This window comes from Durotheca rogersii (assembly GCF_024521655.1).
Source record: "Durotheca rogersii strain YMJ 92031201 chromosome Unknown GGS23scaffold_17, whole genome shotgun sequence".
In the NCBI taxonomy this organism is placed as follows: Eukaryota; Fungi; Ascomycota; class Sordariomycetes; order Xylariales; family Xylariaceae; genus Durotheca; species Durotheca rogersii.
In genome coordinates this window covers 621,598-643,200 of record NW_026251248.1, presented here as the reverse complement: position 1 = coordinate 643,200, position 21,603 = coordinate 621,598, and the positions used below count along the sequence as shown (strand labels likewise).

Below are 21,603 nucleotides of genomic sequence, written 5' to 3'. Positions count from 1 at the left end.
TCCCGCGCGCCTCGGGGGAGCCGACGACGCCAACCCCCCCCCCCCTCCCCCCCCCTCTATCCCCCTTACCCCCCCTACCCCTTTTCCTCGATCCTCTGCGCAGAGAGGCTGCAGCCTGATTAGAAATTCGGTCACTAGAATAGGCATACCAGCGCATCGTAGGGTCGTGAATGGGTAGATAGTTGCCCCGCTTCCCTCCCTCCTGTCCTCTTCCCCCCCCACCGTCGTCCCAGGAATAGCACGACAGCTCCATACGCCAAACGCCAGGTTCGTGTTTTTCCTCCTATACCAGTCAGCGACAAACTGACCGCTATTCGGAACGCGCATGCTCTCATCTCTCAAGTCTTTTATTATGCACTATGTAGTTACGTATCGAGGTGTGTACCTAGGTAAGAGTGTAGTGTGTAGGTATGTAGTGGGTATGTAATAGCAAGGCGTGCAGCGGTAACCGTAGTATCCTCCCCGGACCGCCACAACCAAATCCAACGAGCCGGGATGGGATCGAAGGGAGATAGACGGATGGGGTGGTGTGAGCGTGCGAGCGTGTGAAAGTGTAGGTGTAAGTGCATGTACATGTGTATGTCTGTCTGTATGGTATGTATGTATGGTACGTATGGATCGTCTTGGACGTCGTCAAGTTGCCCGCCGGCCCGGCCCTCATTGTCACCCTACCCTCCCAGCCCCTTTTTTGACCCATTGTGTACGAGAAGCGGGCAGCAGCAGCAGAGACGAAGACGAGGACGAGAAGACGGGGAAAAAAAAAAGAGCCCAGTGCAACCCACCCATCCACCCACCACCACCCAAGCCTCATCGAGATCCAACGTCAAAAGGTATCATCGCTGAAACGTACAACACGCATAGAGGTAAAGTAGGCAAGGCAGACATGTATGTGAACGGCGATCATGGACCCCTAAAAGAAGACACGCAGACAATGCAACGCAAGGCAACGCAAGAACACTGTGGCAGACAGTAACATCAGAGCAGAGAAGGGGAGGGGGGAGAGAAAACGCGCCGAAAATGGAATAGAGATTTTTCTTTTGGGATTCCCCTTTCCACCGTACCCTAGATCCTAGCGCCCGCCCGTTCCAAACACCATCACCGCTCCGTAACAGCGTAAACAGCAGTAGGTAGGTAGGTGGTAGCAATAGTAGTAGTAGTAGTAGTAGTAATGGTAGTCGTAGTAGCAGTAGTAGCAACAGCAAACCAGCGTAGCCGCCCACTCCTGGGCCCTCAAATCAGTGCACGAACGGGAACGCAGACCCGTCGAGGCCGTAGGCGCCGAGCTCGCTCATGAGGCCGCAGCCAGGGGCGGAGGCGGCGCCGTCGTGGGTGCCCGCGCTGGCGGCGCTGGCGGTGCTGCCGCCGCCGCCACTGAAGTGGTGCTGCGCCCACTCAAGCTCATCGGGCGCGCTCCAGAGCATCCCGTCGAGGTCCCACAGCCCGTGCTGGTCCAGCATGCCCATCATGCCGCCGAAGCCCTCGGGCTCGAGCCCGATCGGCGACATGTGCAGGTCGGAGCCGTCGGCGGCGGCCAGCGCCCCGAGCACGCCCGCGCCGCTCGGGTCCGTCACGACCTGCAGGCCGCGCAGGGGGCTCGTCGGCGCACCACCATGTTGCTGCTGCTGCTGGCGCTGGCGCAGCAGCCCCGGCTCCAGCTGCCGCGACGCCTCGTACATGCGCCAGACGACCTCGCGCGAGCGGCGCGCGGCCAGGGACCAGTCCTCCATGGCCTCGAGCAGCTCGAGGATGGTCTCGATCTGCTTCTGCCAGTCGGCGACGCGCGGGCTGTCCCACTGCCAGAAGATGCTGACGAGCGGGATCATGGCGGCCTGGTAGAGGAACCAGACGGCGTTCCAGCCGCTCATCTGGTTGCGCGACCACTCGCGCGCCACGTCCTCGACCGTCTGCTTCGCCAGGTCGCGGCACGCCTCGATCGCCGCGATGTCGTGCTCCGCCGCGTGCGACGCCCCGCTGCTCGCCAGGTTCAGCAGCACCGGCCGGTGCAGCAGCATCCGCAGGTTCTGGTACCGCCACTTCATGATGCACCGCGCGATGTACAGCGGCTCCGCGCACGGGTCGCTCGTCCGCAGCAGCCACGGCAGGCTGCTGAACCACCCGACCAGCTGCCCGTCCAGCGCGCACCGGTCCTCCGGCCGCAGCAGCGGCGAGATCGCCAGCATGTCCTGGATCGACGTCGCGATCTTGCAGAACTTGATGTTCTCCACCAGCGGCAGGATCCCCGCGTGCTGCGCCGAGTCCCGCCCCGTGCTGAGCCCGGTCTCCGGCGGCCGGATGTTGATCGCCGGCCCCCATCGCCCGAACGAAGGCCGCCCCATCGTCGTCGTCGCCCACGTGTCGAGGCAGAACAGGCTCCACCAGGTGCGTCTCCTGGTCTCGGCCGCGGCGATCTCCTTGCTCGAGCCGGCGGGCCCGTGGGCGAGGCTTTCGCGGTGGAGGCCGAGGGCGCTGGCCATCCGGATGGCGGCGCCGATGACAGCGTTCGCCATGTTCGGCCGGTTGATGTAGTGCAGGTAGTACCCGCCGATCAGGGCGAGGGCCTGCACGGTCTCGATGTGGCTGCTGCCGAACGAGTCCATGGGCAGATATTCCATCGCCCGGCTGTAGTAGTTGAGGTGGTTGTAGTCGTCTGACTTGAGCGCCGCGATGCAGCCCATGGCGAAGACCATGTTGAGCAGTGCGAGCCAGGGCATGTCGTACCGCTGCCCCTCGAGATAGTCTGCTCGGAAGGAGGCCTCGTCGAGCATGGGCACGAACACGTGGACTCGCTTGAAGTAGGCGTCGATCAATGTCTGGCCCTTCCAGGACCACGGTACTCGCTGTGGCTCCTTAGCGTTCGCGACTTTCTGCCGCATGATGGGCATGTTGTGTGCCATCTCCACGCTGTTTAGCGGTGGCGTGAGAGAGCTTCGGAGGCCCGGCTGGACTTTCAGCATCACCATGAGGGCAGCCTTGATGGACGAGGCACCTAGGTAAGAGGCCTGCCGGTCGACCGAGAGGGAAAGGGCGTTGACGTCGTCGGCCTCGACGGGGATGGCGTCCCGCCCTCGGCGCTCCTCGTCCCATTCTATGTCTCGGGACGGTATCTGCTCTAAGCCGGAGAGGCCCTGCTCGGACCCCGATAGAGTGGGCGAGCCAATGTCGCCAGGGATGGGAGAAGTGTGAAGAGGCGGCGACGGCAGGGCAGTGGCGGCGTCGATCTGCGGTCGATCGAGGAGGCCAAGTAGTTCTTGCCGAGGTAGTGGTAACAGCGACTGGATCTCGTGGTTGGGGAAGAGTCGCTTGAGGATGGACCGGCACTCCTCCAGGGACTGGGAGAGGGCTTCGAGAGTTTTCCTGGACGGGATCACTCTCTGACGGTGCTTGTCATAGAAGCACCGCTTTGGTGCCCGACTAGAGAGGCATTGACCGCAGGGCTGCTGGCCATCGCATCGACTGGAGTCTGCATTAGCTTTTTTTTTTCAACGCGCTTCAAGATCGTTGCAAGAGCCGTACATCTTCCTGCGCTTGCATTCCGCGCACGCGTGGGGAGTGGTGATTCGCTTGGCTGTACTGTTGCCGGTCGTCTTGGCACTCTCTGTAGAGTCCGTGGATTGCTTTCGAGGGGTCACTCCTTGGACTGAGGCCGAGTCAGAGAGGTGTCGGCCATGAGGTAGCGGTGTCAAGCAACTTACAGGTGTGAAACATGCCACCCTGGGTGGGAATGGGTATGCTCGGCGCCATTTTGGCTTAGAAGCTCCCGGGTGTCTCCGCTCAAGTTCGCGCAAGCTAGTTGACAGGGAGCTGAGAGGGTAAGGTGAGACTCTATAGGAGCACAAGTGATATATATATAGAGAGAGAGAGGGTTTCCAAATAGGCATCTACTACTACCCGGAGGAATGTGGGGAGACGGCCTGGGACCCAGGACCGACAACACGGGAGAGGATGAAGATTTATATAGGATACTGCCTTTGCAACCCACCGAGGCGGAGAAGCGTGGAGAATCTGGAGATGAAGGGTTGCCAAATAGATTGTGTGGAGTAAAGGAACCAACCTATTGTTAGGACCGAACTGTTCTAGTCTGGCCAGGAACCGAGTGGCTATAGCAGATCGGGCATGTCTTCCCCCCTACCTCCCTCACGGCCTATAGAAAGTGGCGGCCCAGGCAGGCCAGACTTGGTCAACTAAGAGTCGACACAGGCAAGGAGCGTGCCATGAGTACCACAGAGGGGCCAAGTCCGGATGGGTGGGAAGACGCACATCTGGAGATCAATGCCGTCTCATCGAGTAAAGATTGGCGTGTTCGCCACGAGAGACGGGCAGTCTCCCGCAGCAGCTGATTGCCATCTACCCGCCATGTACCTACCGCGCTCTCTGTATCTCTCCCTCCCTCCCTCTCCCGCTCCGTGTGTGCGTGCGCGTGAGTAGAGTGTGTCGATGCTGGGTCTACTATAGAGGGGTAGGAGGGGTAGACGTATGATATGCTTCCATGTCAGGTCTAGCAAGTCTAATAGTACATAGCATGATTTATCGCGAATAAATAGGCCCAGGAGAGTTGCATCGCGCCCCTCGTCGAAGAGCATCATCCGTGATGCCCTTTGTCAGCGGTAGCCGTAGCGCTACCAGATGGGCCGCAGAGCCCTTGGGCCCCAACACAAGGCGGAATAAGATGGCGCTGCTAATGTTTCAGCCCGTGGACAGCTACGTAGTAGGTTGTCCGCACTGGGACTAAGCCACGAGTTGCCGTCCGGCAAGTTGAGATGTCATCCGAACGCATGTGAGCAAAAGTTGACGTGCAGGCTTCGGTTAGACAGCAGGTAAAAAAAAAAAAGCTGGAATAGCCTCCCGCTTAAAGGACGAGGGACCGGGGTTGTGTGGGTGGGTGTGCTGGGTGGGTTTCATGCAGGACGAGCTGCTTGGGAGAGGAATTATTTTTTTTATTTTTCTCCTGTATTCTTCTTTTCTTTTTCTTCCGCCTCTTCGTCCACCTTCTCCCCCTCCCTTTTTCTTCTCTGTCATCTATCACTCCCATGGCGCGGTGCCTGTCATTTATTGTTTTCACCTACTTCGCGGCGTCATGCTGGATTCGCGTGGAGCCCGTGGCGTGTGAAATCTCCGAGGCCTGATACCTTCAACGGCGACTGGGTAAGATTTGGGGAAGGCCAGGTTCGATGCCGGCTGGTTAAGAGGAGGTCTTCCCCTTGGGGACCCCCTGTCGCTGTATGTAGCTACGTATCGAGCAAGGGGTCGGGGCGACGAGGCCGCAAATCTCTTGCCCTCACGATCCTCAGTACATAGGGAGATGTGTACATAACCTACATGGGGCCAACGGCTAGAATTCGTGAGGACCCGTGACAGGGTTACAACGCCAGATGGTGAGAGGGCTTGCTAGATCTGCCAGCACTTCCCAGCCCTCGAGTACCATGTACTGCGTATGTGCGTCCCGCTGCCTTGCACCCGTCCATACTCTGCAGTGTCTACGTCCTTCAGGCATTCGGGCCAGGGGGGAAGGGTGCGTGTGGCAGGGGTTGTCGGCGTTTTTAAGTACAAGGTGATGATCAGAAAAGGCTTGACCGGCCAGCGAGCCGTACAAGCGACAGGGATCCAGGCGGGTGCTGATCCTGTTCGTACCGTTACGGAGGAGGACTGGGAATCACTTACATAGCACACACGCGGCCCGGGACTGCCCTGAGCCAGAGGCCGTCGCAGTCCACTCATGACCACGTCTTAATATACAGAGCGTTACAGGCACTGCCTCTAGCGTCTCAACGCCAGGCACGTATATGTCTACACTTCATAATTCGACCCCCCGTCCTTCGAGCCACGAATAGCTCTGGGGTGCATGAAGCTGCGCTGTGGATGGCCCTCTAGCTGTCTAGTCGCGAGAGCCATCCCCCCTCGTCCGTCTTCCGGACGTCAAGGACGTCCGACAAGTGCGCCACGTTCCGCCTCGGAGGGTGTTTTGGCTTGATGGCCTCGTGCCGCCGTCCTTCTTCAGATATAGGTAACCGGCCTCTTTACAACGACAGAGTGCCTACTCTTGAGCCGGACATGGACCTGCGTGACCTATGGAAGGTAGCTTACATGGATCTGGGAGCGGGAAGTCAGGATGCCGGGGCGGAACGCTTGATGAGCAGCGAAGCTGACTCGAGATTGGCTGGGGTCCAAGGTCGCTCTGGTACGTCTTGCTAACATTAGACAGGTTAGCTTCGGGAGAGCGGTACGGAGCTACGATTCTTCACCTCTTGGCAGCTCTTGGGGTAATACATCTCGACGCTCTTCGAGATGAACCGCCGTCCTTTGGAGGCCGAGCTGCTACATCATCATCGACACAACCCGGCAGGCCGTGAAATCGCCTGTAACATGAATAAGAGAGCCTGGCAGAGGCCATGACGTACCTTTCCCAGCGGCAGAGCACTCCCTAATGGAGAAGAGATATTTCCTCCTCTGCTTCGCCCGCCTCTCCTCGTCTATGGAGACGAGATGCCGTACAATGGGATACGATGCCATGCCATGCCATGCCGTACCATGGAGGACAACATATCTGCCTGTTGTCTGGGAGCCCAGATGTACATCTCCTCCAGGTCAGGTCCTCCAATAGAGCAGGGCCGCGCGAGCTTGCGTTCAAGTCCCGGGACCCTGCACGTTTCTCTCCGGATAGCACGCACGTCGATGCTCCCCTCCCCAGCACCTCCTCCTCCTCCTCCTCCCTCTCCCTCCTCTCTCCGCCCGCCCTAACCTTCTTCGTCCCAGCTCTTGTGCCTGGGGCGCTTTCTTTTCTCCCCCCGCCAAGCCCGTCGACTCTTTACCCCACAGTCCCGTCGGTTGGATAGCTGCATACAACCATTTTATCGTTGTACGGCAGAAGTGTGGAGTGCAGTCGAGAGTCGACCGCGACAGCTGACACGATAGCATATTGAAACGCCACTCGCTTAAACGCCCAGTTTTCCCTATTCAGATGCTCGTAGATGGCCAGTGATGCAACCAGAAGGGCAAACCCGAACGAAAGCGAAAGAGCACTTCTTGTTCGAGAGTCTCGGCGCAGGCTGTCATTGTCGGACCCTCCTCTCCTAGAGGCTGTTATATATTATGCTTGCCTGTTCTCTTCTCCACACATCCATGTTTGGATATGCCCTGGGGCCGTATTGCCTCCTTAAGACAACAACATTGGCTATTAATGTACAAGACGGGAACCCCCGCAACCGCTCGCTTCCTACTGCCTCGCCCAGTAGAGACCCCGTTTGGACACAAGGATACACGTATAGGCCACCTAGACGGGACTATTCTGGCATTTACATCAACGGAAACGCCGTTAAGGCATGGCTAGTGACTCACGTCGTAGTCGACAAGGACATCAACCGGTGCCTGCAGGCGCCTGGACGGAGGGTAGATGTGGTTAGACTCGGTTCTAGTATGCCAGGCCTTCCAGCGTGGTTCTGACCTTGGCGTGACCTCCTCGGTGAAGCGTTAATATCGTGACGATTTTTTTTTTCTATTTAGGTTGATGATCAGGCGACGTGAGTGGCCCAGCGCCACTTCGTGTACGCGATGGGCATCTGTTGATATTAACTGAGGAGGCTACGGCTTTGATAGATCGACGCTAAGCCGAGGCCTCCGGCTTGCATGGGAGATAATGTATGTGCTGCCGTGCTGCGTGGCCGATATCTTGGACGAGATAGGTAGCCGAGAATTTCCCTGACAGCAAAGAGGGGGTTGAAGGCCAATCATAATAGGAAGCAAGGTCGGCCTCATTGGTGTTTATATTAAGAAAATTTCGCCGTCCATCTAAATATTATGGCATGACCCTCGGAATTCCTGGGGAAGTGTTACGCCTCGATCTGCCCACACACCCCCTTTCTAATCACTCGAGCGACACCTAGAGGCCCGAATGTTGGCTTTGGAACATTCTCGACTACCCTATAAGACGGAGACCCTATGTACGATCGACTGCCAAAAGAAAAAAAATCAGGACAAGTCTGTTTGCAGAGAGATCACCACCTGACCAGGCCTTTTTAATATAGAGTATGATAGCTCACAGAACCAAGCAGGCAGGTAGCTGACCAAATATGATTTATCTACCTAATCGCGGAATCGATAATTCACAGTCATATTGCAAAATTCTTGAAAAGGGGGCCAATAGTTGAGAGGCGTAAGCGTGACTGAGAGCCGCTTTCGTTCCACCCTCCCCCCCTCCTGGGCACGACGCCTAGTCGGCTTGACCGCGAGCTGTCCACTGCTTTGATCCACACAGTTGGTCTGTCTGTCTGTTGGGGTCACTTCGGGGTAAGGCGGGTTGTGAGGATAGGTCGCCTCCCTATGCAGGCTCTTTTCGGCCCTCGCGACGAGGCCAACACCTTTTAGGACGCCCCATACCCCATGGCGCTGCTCAACACCAACTAGGCCACTTCGCTAATAGTGAGGGTACCATATACAACCAGGAAAAATGGATATATTACGAACGAGAATTTGATGGGAAAGCAGGAAACCGTTTCCTTAGTCTTCTCTTGTGCCTGAAAAAGTTTAATACGTCTGCCCCGACCCTGTCCAGAGAATGCTTAGTGGGCAGGCGTCGTCCCAAGACAGACTCACACATTTACCTCTCGTATCATACTCGCTAGCCGGCGTATGGCGAGCCACTTGGTATCACCAGCTAGTTCCGAACGGTGCTCTTACGCGAGGATATGCAACTCTAGATTCAGCACAACTCATCTTCATTTCACCCGACTGGTCTAGACGATGCTAAGTAGTGGTTGGCGACGCTACGGTTGATCCATCGTCGGCCTAGAAGGCCCCTTAACATAGGCATCGCAGACCGCGATTTCGAGGTTACGGCAGAGGGTCTGCGGTCCGAGATATTTGCCTGCCCTCTCTACCTAGAATGGGGGGTGGTGTGAATATGTAGTATCGTCAGGTCCGCCAAGCGTCCAGGCTCCTATAAAGTCCCCACAACTTCTCCAACTTCCCCATGATTAACCCGGATCTGCGGATGATGTGCCTATGGGAATAACCTCTGCTGCTGGCTATTACCCTCTCCAAGGGTGGGCCGCGAAGTTATAGCCGAAGTACCTGGCACCGGCTGCTGATGCCGTCAAATATGCAAGTATTTTCGATTGGGATGTATTGCTTCGTGACGATTTTGATGATCTCCTGCGCCGCCATCCCACCCGTAAGCGCCGAGATGTTGTGAAGTTCGCCGCCGCCGGCTCGAGCGACTTCCTGAGCGGCCTGCAACACCCTCTCGTTCTCGGCAGCCTTTGGTAATACACTGGCGATGACACTTAGGATTTCCTCCTCGGTTGCCGTCGGATTGTGACTGGTGGCCACGAGGGCGAGGTATATGAAGAGGTTAGACATTGGCAAAGTGAATGCCCCGTCGGTCTCAACCTTCATGGCCTCGGCCGCCTCGTCGTTGGCCTTCTCGCTTTCTGTTTGGAGAGGGTCAGCATGTTCCCAAGGACAGAACGGGGCTATAGACTCACCAAAGAGTGAATCGAGATCTTCGCCGGTCGGAGTTGCATTGATGAGCTTTACAAAGCGAGCATTCTTGCAGAAGAGCTCGACCTCAGCAGGATCTACGTCGTTGCCACCCGGAATACCTCTCGCGGTCTCCAGCACCTCCTGTGCGTCTTTCCGAGCCTTGTCCTTGTATATGCTCTGCAATTTGACGTAGACACTTGACTGGGCCTTCATATCAGGCAGCGCCCCCGGCAGGGGGAGGCAACCATGCTTGTGGTAGAATGCCTTGATGGCCTTTGCGACGATCCAGAAGGTCGACTGGTGCTCAATCTATCGCCGTTAGTCTGGAATGTTCTTCGCACACACATGCAAATGCCACACGCGCACACCACACGACCGTACCTCGTCCGACACCTGATGATCGAAGAGTTCTATCACTCCAGGTTCTAGTTCTGCGACCTTGATATTCTTGTTTATGGCCGCCGCAGCTTCCTGGAAGTTCTCATCTCCGCCTTCCGAGCTGCTCCTCGCCTTGCTCAGGACGAATCTGCTGAATTCCTTCTTATCCTCATACTTGAGGGGGTTCTGGCCATCATGCGCCTGTCTCCATTCCTCCAGGTAGTGGAGCAATATGACAACATAGGGCAAATGCCCGTGTTCGTGGTCGTCTAGAGCGTCGATATTTTTAGTCATGCCTGCCGCGAACGCTACGAGTTCGGGCCAAGGGGTCAGGAGGCGGAGATCTGTCGTCTTGTCTACCTCGGGGTGGGTGTCGACTACGGGGAATGTTCCCGGTAAGCGGATGCGGAAATACGAATAAAATCCTGCAGAGTGTATGGATACAAGCGGGGTCTTGTGCCGACTAGCATAAGCTTCGAGTGCTGCCAGAGTCTCCTCCGCGATAGGGTAGGTGTATATGATTAGTGTGAAGGGAGGCGACGTCTCGAGGATGCCACGCAGATCCAGGGTACCCTAAGATAGATATCGCATCAGCAGGTCGGCGCCTCGGTCCATGCCGCTGGGAAGACGCTGCCCCTACCTGTTCCTTCGGGAACCACTCCCCAACAACCTCGGGGTTGAGTTCTTGGAGGAGCCTGGCGCAGCATTCGGATCGGGGCTTCCCCAGACAGCTCTCATCAAGGAAGAAGTTGACGCCGAGGTCGGCCTCCTCCACTACCGCCTCGTCTGCTATCGTGAACTTCCCTATACCTGTGGCGGAAGATGCGTAAGCTCATGTTGGACCGAGCAGAACCGGAAGAGTTTGGGGTGGCCAAGCCGCATATATGCCCCTACCTGGCAGAACTAGGTTCTTGAGGGTTTCCACGCCTACGGTGCCGGCGCCGGAGTTGAGAAGCAGAAGTTTTGCCGACTCGAGCGCGGCCTGGCCGCTGGCGGCCCATAGTCTGAGCTGCCTGTCGTACTTCTTCTCCTTCTCCGACGGCCCTTTGAGGAGGGGGGGTGTTTGGCTCATCACGATCTCGGCCATCACCGTTGATATGAACACCGGTGGCCGAGGCGCTTTGAGGATCTGCCGCCGCGGGCCGTTCTCAGCACCTAACCAAGTCCCCGATCCCGGATTATTCTGCCGGCGGAGCGGCTGCACTCGGGACGGTCTAGGCCGAGAGTGAGCTACACTCGTGGGCACGATTCCGTTCTTATTCTCACCACCAAAAGATGTAACTACGGGATGTCGTCGCAAACAACGTGCAGAACGCGCCCAGACGTCGTCCGCCAATGCTCGGCTTGCCTGTGTGTCGTGTCTGTGTGTGGGGGATATCGATGTGGGTATGTGAGGTTGAGGGGGACGAGCCTATCACTGCATCGCCATGGCAAGCGCTGCGCTATTCTTCCGTTGTTGTGTAATCAGTTCTCTATTGACCGGCAATGTGAGTCGTACAGCTGGCAGCCAGCTGCACCCCTTCCATATACTCACCAGAGTACCTCAGGGATACCTGTGTTTGTACTGTAAGTTGGCGTGATCTCGAAGTACATTAGCAAGTACCTTTATCATCTCGACTCGCTTTTTTGCGGTAATCCATCACAACCTGCCCTCCTTACTAAGGTATCTCTGCGACTAATAATATCCGGGTTACCTAACATTTAATACTGCGTAACCTACTATGTACTCTTACTCAATCCATCCTTATTACAATGTCCAAGTTATCATCAGGTCTCAGCCAACACCGAGTTCTTCCCGTTATATAGGCAAGTCGCGGCGGGACCAGGGAGAGAAAAGTGAGTTTATTTTAACTAGGGTAAAATTGTGCCTCTCTGTTAACGAGAAGCCCAGGGTCCCGCACCTGGGCAGCCAGAACCTGGGCAGCTAGACATTGGCTGCTATCACGCCCGTCTTACTAGAGTCCGGAACCACTCTGCTGTGTCAGTTCTTAACCAACCGACCGACCCAACGAAAAACTACCTATGGTTAAATGCCGCGTCTGCTGGCTGAGATACGGCAGTAGGGGACGCCAGGGACATAACCCCGACCTATCGCGCCATTTTCTAGCAAGAGGGCGTCGACATAGGTGCTCAATCTCAGTTGGACATCTGCATGGGACGCAGTCGATCGACAGCGGCTTTCGACACGTACTGCTGCACCAGGATGTCCCGAGCTTGCTTCCACGATGGACCTGCCAGCGGTGTGTGCTGACTTCTAGGCATCGCAATCGAGGCATCAGATGGTCAGGGGACGAGCCCCGAGGGGGAGCCATCCAGGAGCATGGAGATGCGGAAAGAGGAGTTGGCGACGATGGACATACATTTCTCGACGACGCAACCACTGTCATTGTAGATAGTGATACTGTCCCGGAAGGCCTCTTAATCTCTCTGAATGACTGCCTGACGGACTGGTCCGCCGAGAAAACGCTGCCTGGCGGTTAAGTGACCTAACGCCCGCCTCCAAATGCTCCGCCCCGTTTAAAAAATAAAGCAGCGCTAAGCTCTAGCAAATAGACGCCTTAGACGACACACATACTGAGGCCTTAGAAGCAGAGGCTTTCTTCCTATATCCCAATCAGAATGACTGCTCGACAGGACTCTGACAACCTTGCATGGGACCGGAGCGATGAGCTCTGGGAAGAGGCAATGAAGCAAATCCGATTGTCATCTACGTGTCGCAGAATTGAATCCTTTGCCCAAAGAATGCTCGGAAAACCCGTAAAGTTAGTCACCCCATTGATTATAGGCGGCTTCAATGTGCTATATCCCATTCGAATTGAAGATTCCGCCGAAAGGGTACTCGTTCGCCTACCCTGCCCTAGCCAGGCCGTGTTTCCCGAAGAGAAGACACTCGCAGAAGCTGCAACGGCAGCGTATATCAACCAATATACCCAACTTCCGGTTCCGAAAGTATTCCACCATGGTGTTGACTCCGAAATTGGGCCGTTTATGATTATTCAAGACCTAGAATCCCGACGGGGTATGAGCCAGGCTCTTGAGGTTCCTCGTGACGATCCTAACGACACGCCCGTCTTGAATCCCGACATTTCCGAAAGCAATCTCAAGAGGCTGTACACGATAATGGCACGGTGCGTGCTACAGCTTGCACAGCCTACTTTCTCGCGCATAGGAGCTCTTGTTGAGACAAGCCCTGGGTCCTACCAGATACAAGCGCGACCTATCACCCTTAACATGAACAATATGGCTCAACTTTCTAATGTCCCCAATTCAATCTTTCCGTCCGAAGATACGACATATAAGACCGCCGATGAGTGGTACGTGGTGTTGGCCGACATGCAGATGGCAACACTCCTCTTCCAGCACAACGACATAGTGGCATCAGAGGATGACTGCAGGACTAAGTATGTCGCTCGCCAACTCTTTCGCAAACTAGCCAAACAAGGCCGACTATCAAAATTTGGGTTTGCTGAAGATGACTGGTCTGCCTGCTCGAAGCAGGCTCGTCCGACATTGTCGGCGCCGGACGGTTCGGGGTCTTTTCGCCTCTGGTGCGATGATTTTCGGCCAGTCAACGTTCTCGTTGATGAGAATGACCAGGTTGTTGGGGCCATCGATTGGGAATTCTGCTATGCTGGGCCGACACAGTTTGTCTTGGATTCGCCCTGGTGGCTACTTCTCGATGTGCCTGAGATGTGGGATAATGGCATCGAGGATTGGACAACTGTTTACGAGAGACGGCTGAAAACCTGGCTTTCAGCGATGGAAGAGGCAGAGAAAGACATGGAACCAGGTTCTATGCTGCTGTCGGCGTATATGCGAGAGAGCTGGGCAACGGGCCGCTTCTGGCTGAATTATGCCGCCAGGAGAAGCTGGGCATTTGATACTATCTACTGGAAATACCTCGATGAAAGGTTTTTCGGCGAACGGCGAGAACATGTCCCCACGGAAGAGCTATGGAAGATAAGGGCGTCTCTGTTGAGTGAAGCAGAGCGAGCAGCGATGGAGCCCCTGGTGCAAATCAAGATGGAGGAATCCAAGGAACGGCGTTTGATCGAGTGGGACAGTGAAGAAGCAAGGCGACGCCTGGCTTCTTTTCTCTTCGACTGACCATATCTAGTGCCGCATATGGTATAGCACAGGTTACTACGCAGTATCATAACAGCTTTGCGACACTACAAGCTCGTATCCACTGTAGAGTTAATGCGGCCGATGGATCGTCGTTGCAAACCTCGTCAGTAACTCAGCCACCATCAAATACTCTGCCCCTTTTAAATAGACTAAGGCGAAGCCATGGCGAATAGATATTTCAGGCGATGCATACACTAGGACATTAAAAGGAGTAAGTCATGGTGGAAGCGTCATGATGGAAAGGACCCCAAAACTCGGCATATGAATTCTCAGACCGATGTTGATATACGTTTCACTTTCACTTTAGTGGAATAATACGTGACGATTTCTCGTGAATGGTGATCGCCTGCTGGTAGTATGTTGAGCATGTAGGGCGTCGATATGGCATTATCTGGAGGTGGTAAACGAGGATAGGATTGAGCTAAGCGGGAGCTAACAATATTAGAAACCTGTCTGTTATCGGCTCTCCTAAACCCGGCTAGCAAAAGGTGTTGCTAAGAAGAAGAAAACGAAGGCAACAGCCCAATGTCGAAACTAGGAAGATGACAATCAACGACGACACTGGGATGGCGTTTCGATTAGCACCGGTCGATGGGGCCGGTGCTGCGGTATAATATAGAGGGTTCCCCTCGGTCGCCCTCGCCGCCTGATCAAGTTGCTTCTACGTTTAGCGAAAGCAACCTAGTACGCCAAAGCAATTAACCACCCACTGCAGCAATTGAGTCTTTACTTGCTATTGAAGAGGAACAGCGTAGGCATACTGTAGGTGGGGCGGATAGGAACAGTCGCAGCTGCCAACAACCGACCGAGGTGCTGATCAACACGATACGACAGCTGTAACAGCAGATGTGACAGCTGTATTTGTGATTAGCCGGCTGAACGACACCTGGGAGAAAAGAGAAAAAGACTCTAAGACGAAGACATGTACGAACGCATGGTGAAGGACGACGACCAAGGGAGTGAAGATCTATCAAGCTCTATATGGCGTTGCAGATGAAAAAAGGGTAAGGAATGAAGGATGGATAATAAAAATATGTGTGCGAGACCTATACCCATCCGAAACCCTACATGGACAAGTCCCACCACCATATGCTCCGCGAATTTACCAGCCTCATACCTACATCCACCAAGGCGTGTGCATGCAAGTAGCAAACAACTTCTGGCAGGTTTGCGATCGGCAAGGCCAGTCGCTACGATGCGGGTCTATAATATCTTCTAGCAACATCCCGTCCACGCATCGCTTACTGCGGGAGCGCACAGAGAAATGGAGAGGAGACGATAAAAGTATGGGCTATGAGCTATCGCGGCTGGAGAGCCGAGCTGAGCCGAGTCAAAGGCGTTTATCTGGTCCTGTGCAATCTACCAGTACCTCCTCCTCCCAATTTTTCCCAAGTCTCCTAGTCAGCTCGGGGCGAGGCCGCGCTTTGCCAGTATAGGCGAGGGCGTGAAGATGTAGGGGATGGTGGCGAATGAGGAAATGCCCTATGTGCCTAAGCGAGTGCGCCTAAGCGAGTGCGAGCTTACTAGGTCCGTCCTGGTCCTGGTCTCTTAGCCCCAGAGGCTGGGAGCGAATGCGAACTGATGTTACGAACGGCGGCTATGAGCTCCCAGTAGCATGATGGCTTCAAACACCCAGGTAATATTATCGCAGAGCAGAATGGCTCATCATATGCCCCATTCCGCGTGGTGGCTCCATACCGCGCATCCGGTGATGCTTCGTTGATAATTAGGTAACGATGATACGTATACCTATATATATATTATCATACCCGAGCACGTTGACAGAACAACGCATAACTGCGCTGTCCGTATACTTGAAGACGTGGGTTGACGTGCTAACCCGCTACTCCTGTCTTCCCGTGGAGTCGTCCCGGCTTCGCATTTTTACTGTGAACTCTCCCTTAATTGGGGAGGCATCACCTCCTGACACCCTAACAAGTACACGGCCATGGAGAAGACCGAGAAGACATCGCCGGAAAATGTAGAGAAGGGCGAGAGCATTAGGGAGCCCACCCTCTCTCCCGGCGAGACCAAGGAGCAGTCGAATGCTGACCATCCGGAGCTACCACTGCTACGTTTCTGGCTCCTGAGCGTTGGGCGAGTCTTGGAACCCAACGGCGAGAGAATCACCTGCTGACCGACGAGTAGTCTTTCTCTTGGGCTTTTCCTGTCGTTTCTCGATTCGACCATCGTCGCAACGAGCCTATTCGCCATCGGGAATGAATTCGGCGACTTGGCGTCTGCGAACTGGGTCGCGCTGGCCTACACGCTGACCTATCTCGGGTGCGCGGTGCTGTTCGCCCGGATCTCCGACATCGTCGGCCGCCGCGCCGCTTTCATGGCGTCCTATGTCATCTTCTTCGCCTTCTCGATCGGCTGCGGCTTCGCCCAGAGCATGGGCCAGCTGATAGCCTGCCGGGCCTTGCAAGGGATAGGGGGCTCAGGTAGGTAGTCATACCTAATACCTACATGTCGCTTCCGGGGGTCATGAAGGTGGCAGGAAAACAACGATTAACTGCCCGCAGGCCTGTATTCCCTAACCATGACTATATTCCCCGAGGTCTGCCCGCCGAGGCTGCACCATATCATCGCCGGCGTGATCGGGATTGTCATCACCGTATCGAGCGTGCTTGGCCCCATCCTGGGCGGACTCTTAACGCAGTTCACAACTTGGCGCTGGGTGTTTTGGATAAAGTACGCATCTATATAGCCCTCCCTCCCCGCCGTATGCTTCCGCCCAGCAATGCTGATGGCGTTTTCCCAGCGGGCCTATCGGCGTTGTGTCGATGCTTCTTTTCTACCTCATGTGGCCGAAGCCTCACCATTTGCCGGCCATCGAGCGAAGGTCTTGGAAGGAGCTTGATTATTTCGGCTCGATCCTCTTGATATCTTTTGCAGTTTTGATCGTTTATGCTTTCCAGAGCGTCGGAATCGACTCCGATCGGTGGTCCCAGGCTGTATTTATCGCCCCCCTGGCTGTCGGAGTGGTTTCGGCTATTGGGTTATTACTTTGGTCTCTCTTCGTGGAGAGACAGTGGGGGGACGCAATGGCCGCCGCGCTACCCATGAACCTACTGCGTGATCGCGTATACACCTCCGCAGCGCTCAACACGATGTTCCTCGGATTTCCCTACATTCTCATCATCTATGCGTTTCCCCTGAGGCTTCAAGTTGTCAATGGCAAAGATCCCCTTATTTCGGGTGTCTTCCTACTTCCAATGCTGGCGTGTACGGCAATAGGATCTGCCCTATCTGGGTTCATCAACGGAGAGAAGGATAGGGCATTTGCTTCGCTGCTTGCGGCCAACTCTCTGATGATTATAGGCTGCGGTCTCCTCTCGACTCTTTCGGCGTCGTACGAGATCGAAGCGCGGGCTCTCGGCTTTTTGGTTTTTATTGGTCTCGGGTTCGGAATGGTTGTCTCCACGGCTACCATGTTATCGTCGCTTCGGTCGTCGATTAGAGACCACGGTTAGTTTCCACACCTGAAGACGTTATCGACAAGCCCCCTAGCTAAGTAACATGTCAGCTCCCGCGCAAGGTATAATGGCCCAGGTCCGTGTCTTGGGTGGCAGCATCGGTATCGCGGCCTCTTCCGTCATTCTGAGTGTTACACTCGGAGACGAAGTTGGAGTTGTCAACTCTTCTCAGTTGGCTTTACTTGAAAGTGACCATTCCAGAGAGGCCGAGATGCAACTAACCGCGATCAGGGGCCGGTACTCTGACGCATTTAATACAGACATGAGGGTCTGCACTATTGTTGCCAGCGTAGCGATTCTTTTCACGTTCGGGACGTTTACCCGGAATAGGCTTACGGTGGCAGAGCGTAGGGAGTTGCAGAAACTCAACGAAGCGGCAAGGAGGGAGGCCACAGCATCGGACTGAACTCCGGAGCTTTGGCTACCTCAATAAAGAGTTATTGGTACTTTGATACTCTATTAGGGATAAGGCAGCTCAAGTTTCCTAGGTCGAAAGATGCTCTTAGAATAGTTTAGAAGGCTGGCATACACCCGTTGGAATACTAAATAATAGACACAATTGCCCTTAGTTCTAGCACTAACCCTATCCATTGAAAGCAAGTATTTTCCAAAGGTAATATTGCCAGGATTATTAAAGACACTATCACAACTCCTCCGCTGTCTGTCTCTATACGCGCTCCAGCCATTCTTGCCAATATTAACAGCCTACCCGAAGAGTGCTCTGTCCTGATTGTGGGCAGAATAACTACGAACAATGCCCATAATAATTCATTCGAATTAAAGCTCGTTTTTTATATAGAGTGTCCGTTTTATCTACTCTACGCTTAACTACCATCATGCGGGTTTCTCTATAGTTAAAATGCTACTATAACTCTCTCTTTGGCTGCGTCTTATATGTGCTACAGACTACGAAGACTCGGTATGTACAACGCAGCACCCCCCAGCTCCATCAACCGTCTTTAACTACGTAAGATATGGGCCCTCACTCCTGCTCCTCTTCTCAACGTTGACTGACCCTAATATCATCAGGCCTCTCTCCTGCTCGTTCCTCCCTAAACAATCTGAAAGTCGCGGCTTTCGAGCTTCTGTATCCGCGCCCTCATCTTGTCCTGGTTCTCACTCACCACGGCTCGCGCTACTATACGATGTTCTTGCGTGCTGCGTTCGCCCTCTGGATCCTCTACCTCCCTAAGGACCAAGTACGCAGAAGACATATGGATGACAACAAGTGCGTCGCCTACTCGGACAGGCGCGGTGGCAATCCCGATGATGCCTTCGTCCGTGATGAAATACGGCTTCCCAGCAGCCCTCTTCAGCCGGTCGTGTACTGTATCATCCTCTTCGTTCGTTGCCCTGTTTACGTATTCCTCTCGGCCCAGAGTAAAAATGTTCAACGTTTCTTTTGGCAAAGCGTCGCAAAGGAGCCGCCTAACTCCTCTCCCAAGAATGCTTCGAGGACTCGTGACCTTGTAGAGAAAAGCCTCGCATGCTGAGAGTGTTCGAAGGAATATCTGTGTCGCGAACTTTCTTTTTCGTCTTCCCATATTCCGCCGGTTGCGGTGAAAATGGACACGACAGATAAACTCGCCATACCCTCCGGGTTCCGTACCATCATCGAAGTAGGGGACTATACCTGTCGTGTGAATGGTGCCGATATGGACTCCTGTGCAAAATAACGTCCTGGGGGTGGCGAGGAAACGGTTGCCCTCCATCCCCTCCCTATACTCAGGCTGCCAGCTTCTGTTGTGGTCGAGGTACCCGTCAAATGTGATATCGTCCTCAGCGGCAATGCTGTGATAGTGTGAATCGGAGTAGGTAAAGTCATAGGCCCATGACGGGTGAGAGGTGGCGTTGCTACTATCCGGTTGGGACTCGATTAGTAGTTTAAATCTCGTGCTTAAAAGGAGCGCCTTCGCTGACGTATTGAAACACTGCGCTGTCGCTCGCGTGAACACGGACTCTACGGACTCGTTGTAGGTCGGGTACATGAGGTCTCTCTCGATCTTAGGTAATAGGGCTCGCAACGCAAAATACTTATCTCGGGGATCGGTGGCCTTATAAGCGCTAAATATCATAAGGAGCATATACGCTGGTGCCACACCAACTTGTGGGGAGATCTGGCTTTGGCGAAGGCGGTTAAGTATGAATCCAGAACGCCTGAGCATCCAATACGTTGTCTGGTGCTGCCACACGCACAGAACTGGCTCTAAATCTTGAGAGTGTAGCCAAAAATTAACATTGCAAGAAGCGGGATGTCGAATATGTCCCGGGACTGTTCCACTTACCACGTGGGTTGCCATCCCCATCATCTTTTAAGCAAGCCTCGAAGTGTCCCGTTATGGTGTCTTGTAGGTTTTCAATCGCCGCGGATGCCGCCATCAAGTCCCCAAATGAAAACTCGTAGCCTCGAAAAACAATATTTGGGTGTTGTATTGGGAGAGCGGCTTCTTGTACGGTCCACACTCGCTCCCACCATTCGTGTGACAAGATTACGTTGGCGCAGTGGATGAGCATGATACCGAGACATATAGTCTTATACAGCGTGTTACTCGAAGACGGTTGATGGACCTCTTTGAGAATACTAACGAGATCGTATTGATCTATCGTATTTCCCCCAAAGCCTGGTGGTAGAGAACCGAGAATATCGCTCGGGTCTCCGGTAGCAGCCAACTCTGGCGTTTGACGAGTTAGCCATATAGTTGTTTTCCTTGCCTTGGAATAGATGTTGTGCATGAGGCGAATCTGGTGAGCCTTTTCTTGCGGGTCCGACTGGTTTATGCAAATCGCATCAATCCAGATGGTTCTGGTGGCGTGTTGATAGCGCAAGCCGAGGAGAATATCGTGGAGATTCACCGTTACCGGAAAAGGGCGATTGTCGACGTAGATAGATTTTGGGTCTTCCTCATTACCCCAGACATAGGACAAGGCCTCTTCGATTTCATCCGTATCCAGGTTGCGCTGCTCCAGCCGACAATAGATGGGGCTGTCTCCGGAGCCAGGGAGGAGGTGGAGGACGCGGATGAGCTTCGTTGAGGACCGCTCCGATGTGGAAGCCAAGCTGTTCTGATATCGATACCTGCTCTCCCCCTCTCCTTGGTCAAGCTGCGGAGTTTTTGGCGGGGGTTCGGGCGATTTGAGGCCCAATTGTTTCGATTGCCTATGGAGACTTATGAGAAGACTGAGGTGGGTGAGAAGATCCCCTTTCAATGGAACGTGCTCTGCGGTTATGCTGATATCGAAAGCATCCATTATCTCATAGATTACTGCCAACATGATCTCGTACAGGCTGCTCGCTAACCAGCCATCGCCGTTCGATATTCCTTTCAGCGTAACTGGTCGAGATTCGTTATCACGTAAGAACAGTACCACATCCATGACCTCGTTCTCTATCCCGCTTAACAAGTCGCTCGTTTGCATGACACTTCGTCCTTTTGGCAGAACTACGCCAGCGAATTCGTAAAGGGAGAGACAGGGCTGGCCAGTCTGTTCCTCGCGAAGCAGGTCCTGGATGATCCGAAATCGGGAATCGCGTTTACAAAGGTCGTCAACGATATCATTGACGGCCTTCGCCATTAATATTAACGGGAATGTCGCCTTAGGCTTATCTAGAGAGTGGTCAGGAAGACCATGTGTAGCCATTTTCTGTGAGATACCCGGTCGAAAGGCGTGTTGTCATTGTAGAAGTGCCAGAGGCTCTTGGTGACTGTATCTCTTGGTAGTTTCGCTGACGAGAGCTGATATTATACCGGAAGATAAACAGCCCCGTTCCCAGCCCCAATAGAACGTTTCTACATTATATATACCAGTAACTAGCTTTAAAGAGTGATAGGTTGGCTTTCTCTGCATCTGCTGCGGCCGGACAAATTCACAGCCTCTCTGACTGGTGTTGTCGCATTCTCCACCTACAGTACGACACCGCCCTTTTCGCTCGCGGATGTCCTACGATAGGTTCGAGGCCCTTACTGACAATATCGGTATACAAATATGTAGGCTTCCTACTTTATGCTCAACATACTTGGTTACATGTCCCTGGCCTGTAATGTTGTCAGCTTGCTATGCCTAGAGAATAGAGCCGCGAAAAGAGGACGAGTCGGTAGCATAAGAACTGAATTAAACCCATGCACAGAGCAAAGGTGTAGGTACA

The 21,603-nt window shown here is 54.2% G+C and overlaps 6 protein-coding genes across 6 annotated transcripts; 3 read left to right on the top strand and 3 right to left on the bottom strand.

Moving 5' to 3' along the window:
- Positions 1–1,023: 1,023 nt before the first annotated feature.
- On the bottom strand, positions 1,024–4,009 carry GGS23DRAFT_144253 (fungal-specific transcription factor domain-containing protein). Its single transcript, XM_051511283.1, has 3 exons — positions 3,693–4,009; positions 3,514–3,637; positions 1,024–3,453 (listed from the first exon to the last, which is right to left on the bottom strand). The coding sequence occupies exons 1-3, from the start codon at positions 3,739–3,741 to the stop codon at positions 1,236–1,238; spliced, it is 2,391 nt and encodes a 796-aa protein (XP_051370373.1). The 5' UTR covers positions 3,742–4,009; the 3' UTR covers positions 1,024–1,235.
- Positions 4,010–6,958: 2,949 nt separating this feature from the next.
- Positions 6,959–7,506, top strand: GGS23DRAFT_144228 (uncharacterized protein). Its single transcript, XM_051511282.1, has one exon. It carries the CDS (start codon positions 7,087–7,089, stop codon positions 7,435–7,437), a length of 351 nt encoding a protein of 116 aa, XP_051370372.1. The 5' UTR covers positions 6,959–7,086; the 3' UTR covers positions 7,438–7,506.
- A 1,088-nt stretch (positions 7,507–8,594) lies between these two features.
- On the bottom strand, positions 8,595–11,256 carry GGS23DRAFT_576068 (uncharacterized protein). The gene is made up of 5 exons (XM_051516835.1): positions 10,747–11,256; positions 10,493–10,662; positions 9,856–10,425; positions 9,477–9,783; positions 8,595–9,422 (listed from the first exon to the last, which is right to left on the bottom strand). Exons 1-5 carry the CDS (start codon positions 10,937–10,939, stop codon positions 9,049–9,051), a joined length of 1,614 nt encoding a protein of 537 aa, XP_051370371.1. The 5' UTR covers positions 10,940–11,256; the 3' UTR covers positions 8,595–9,048.
- Positions 11,257–12,355: 1,099 nt separating this feature from the next.
- GGS23DRAFT_144163 (phosphotransferase) lies at positions 12,356–14,071 on the top strand. Its single transcript, XM_051511281.1, has one exon. It carries the CDS (start codon positions 12,472–12,474, stop codon positions 13,957–13,959), a length of 1,488 nt encoding a protein of 495 aa, XP_051370370.1. The 5' UTR covers positions 12,356–12,471; the 3' UTR covers positions 13,960–14,071.
- A 2,056-nt stretch (positions 14,072–16,127) lies between these two features.
- GGS23DRAFT_576052 (major facilitator superfamily domain-containing protein) lies at positions 16,128–18,060 on the top strand. Its single transcript, XM_051516834.1, has 2 exons — positions 16,128–17,451; positions 17,510–18,060. Exons 1-2 carry the CDS (start codon positions 16,767–16,769, stop codon positions 17,863–17,865), a joined length of 1,041 nt encoding a protein of 346 aa, XP_051370369.1. The 5' UTR covers positions 16,128–16,766; the 3' UTR covers positions 17,866–18,060.
- A 253-nt stretch (positions 18,061–18,313) lies between these two features.
- Positions 18,314–21,427, bottom strand: GGS23DRAFT_144036 (heterokaryon incompatibility protein-domain-containing protein). The gene is made up of 2 exons (XM_051511280.1): positions 19,745–21,427; positions 18,314–19,671 (listed from the first exon to the last, which is right to left on the bottom strand). The coding sequence occupies exons 1-2, from the start codon at positions 21,096–21,098 to the stop codon at positions 18,512–18,514; spliced, it is 2,514 nt and encodes an 837-aa protein (XP_051370368.1). The 5' UTR covers positions 21,099–21,427; the 3' UTR covers positions 18,314–18,511.
- Positions 21,428–21,603: the final 176 nt, after the last annotated feature.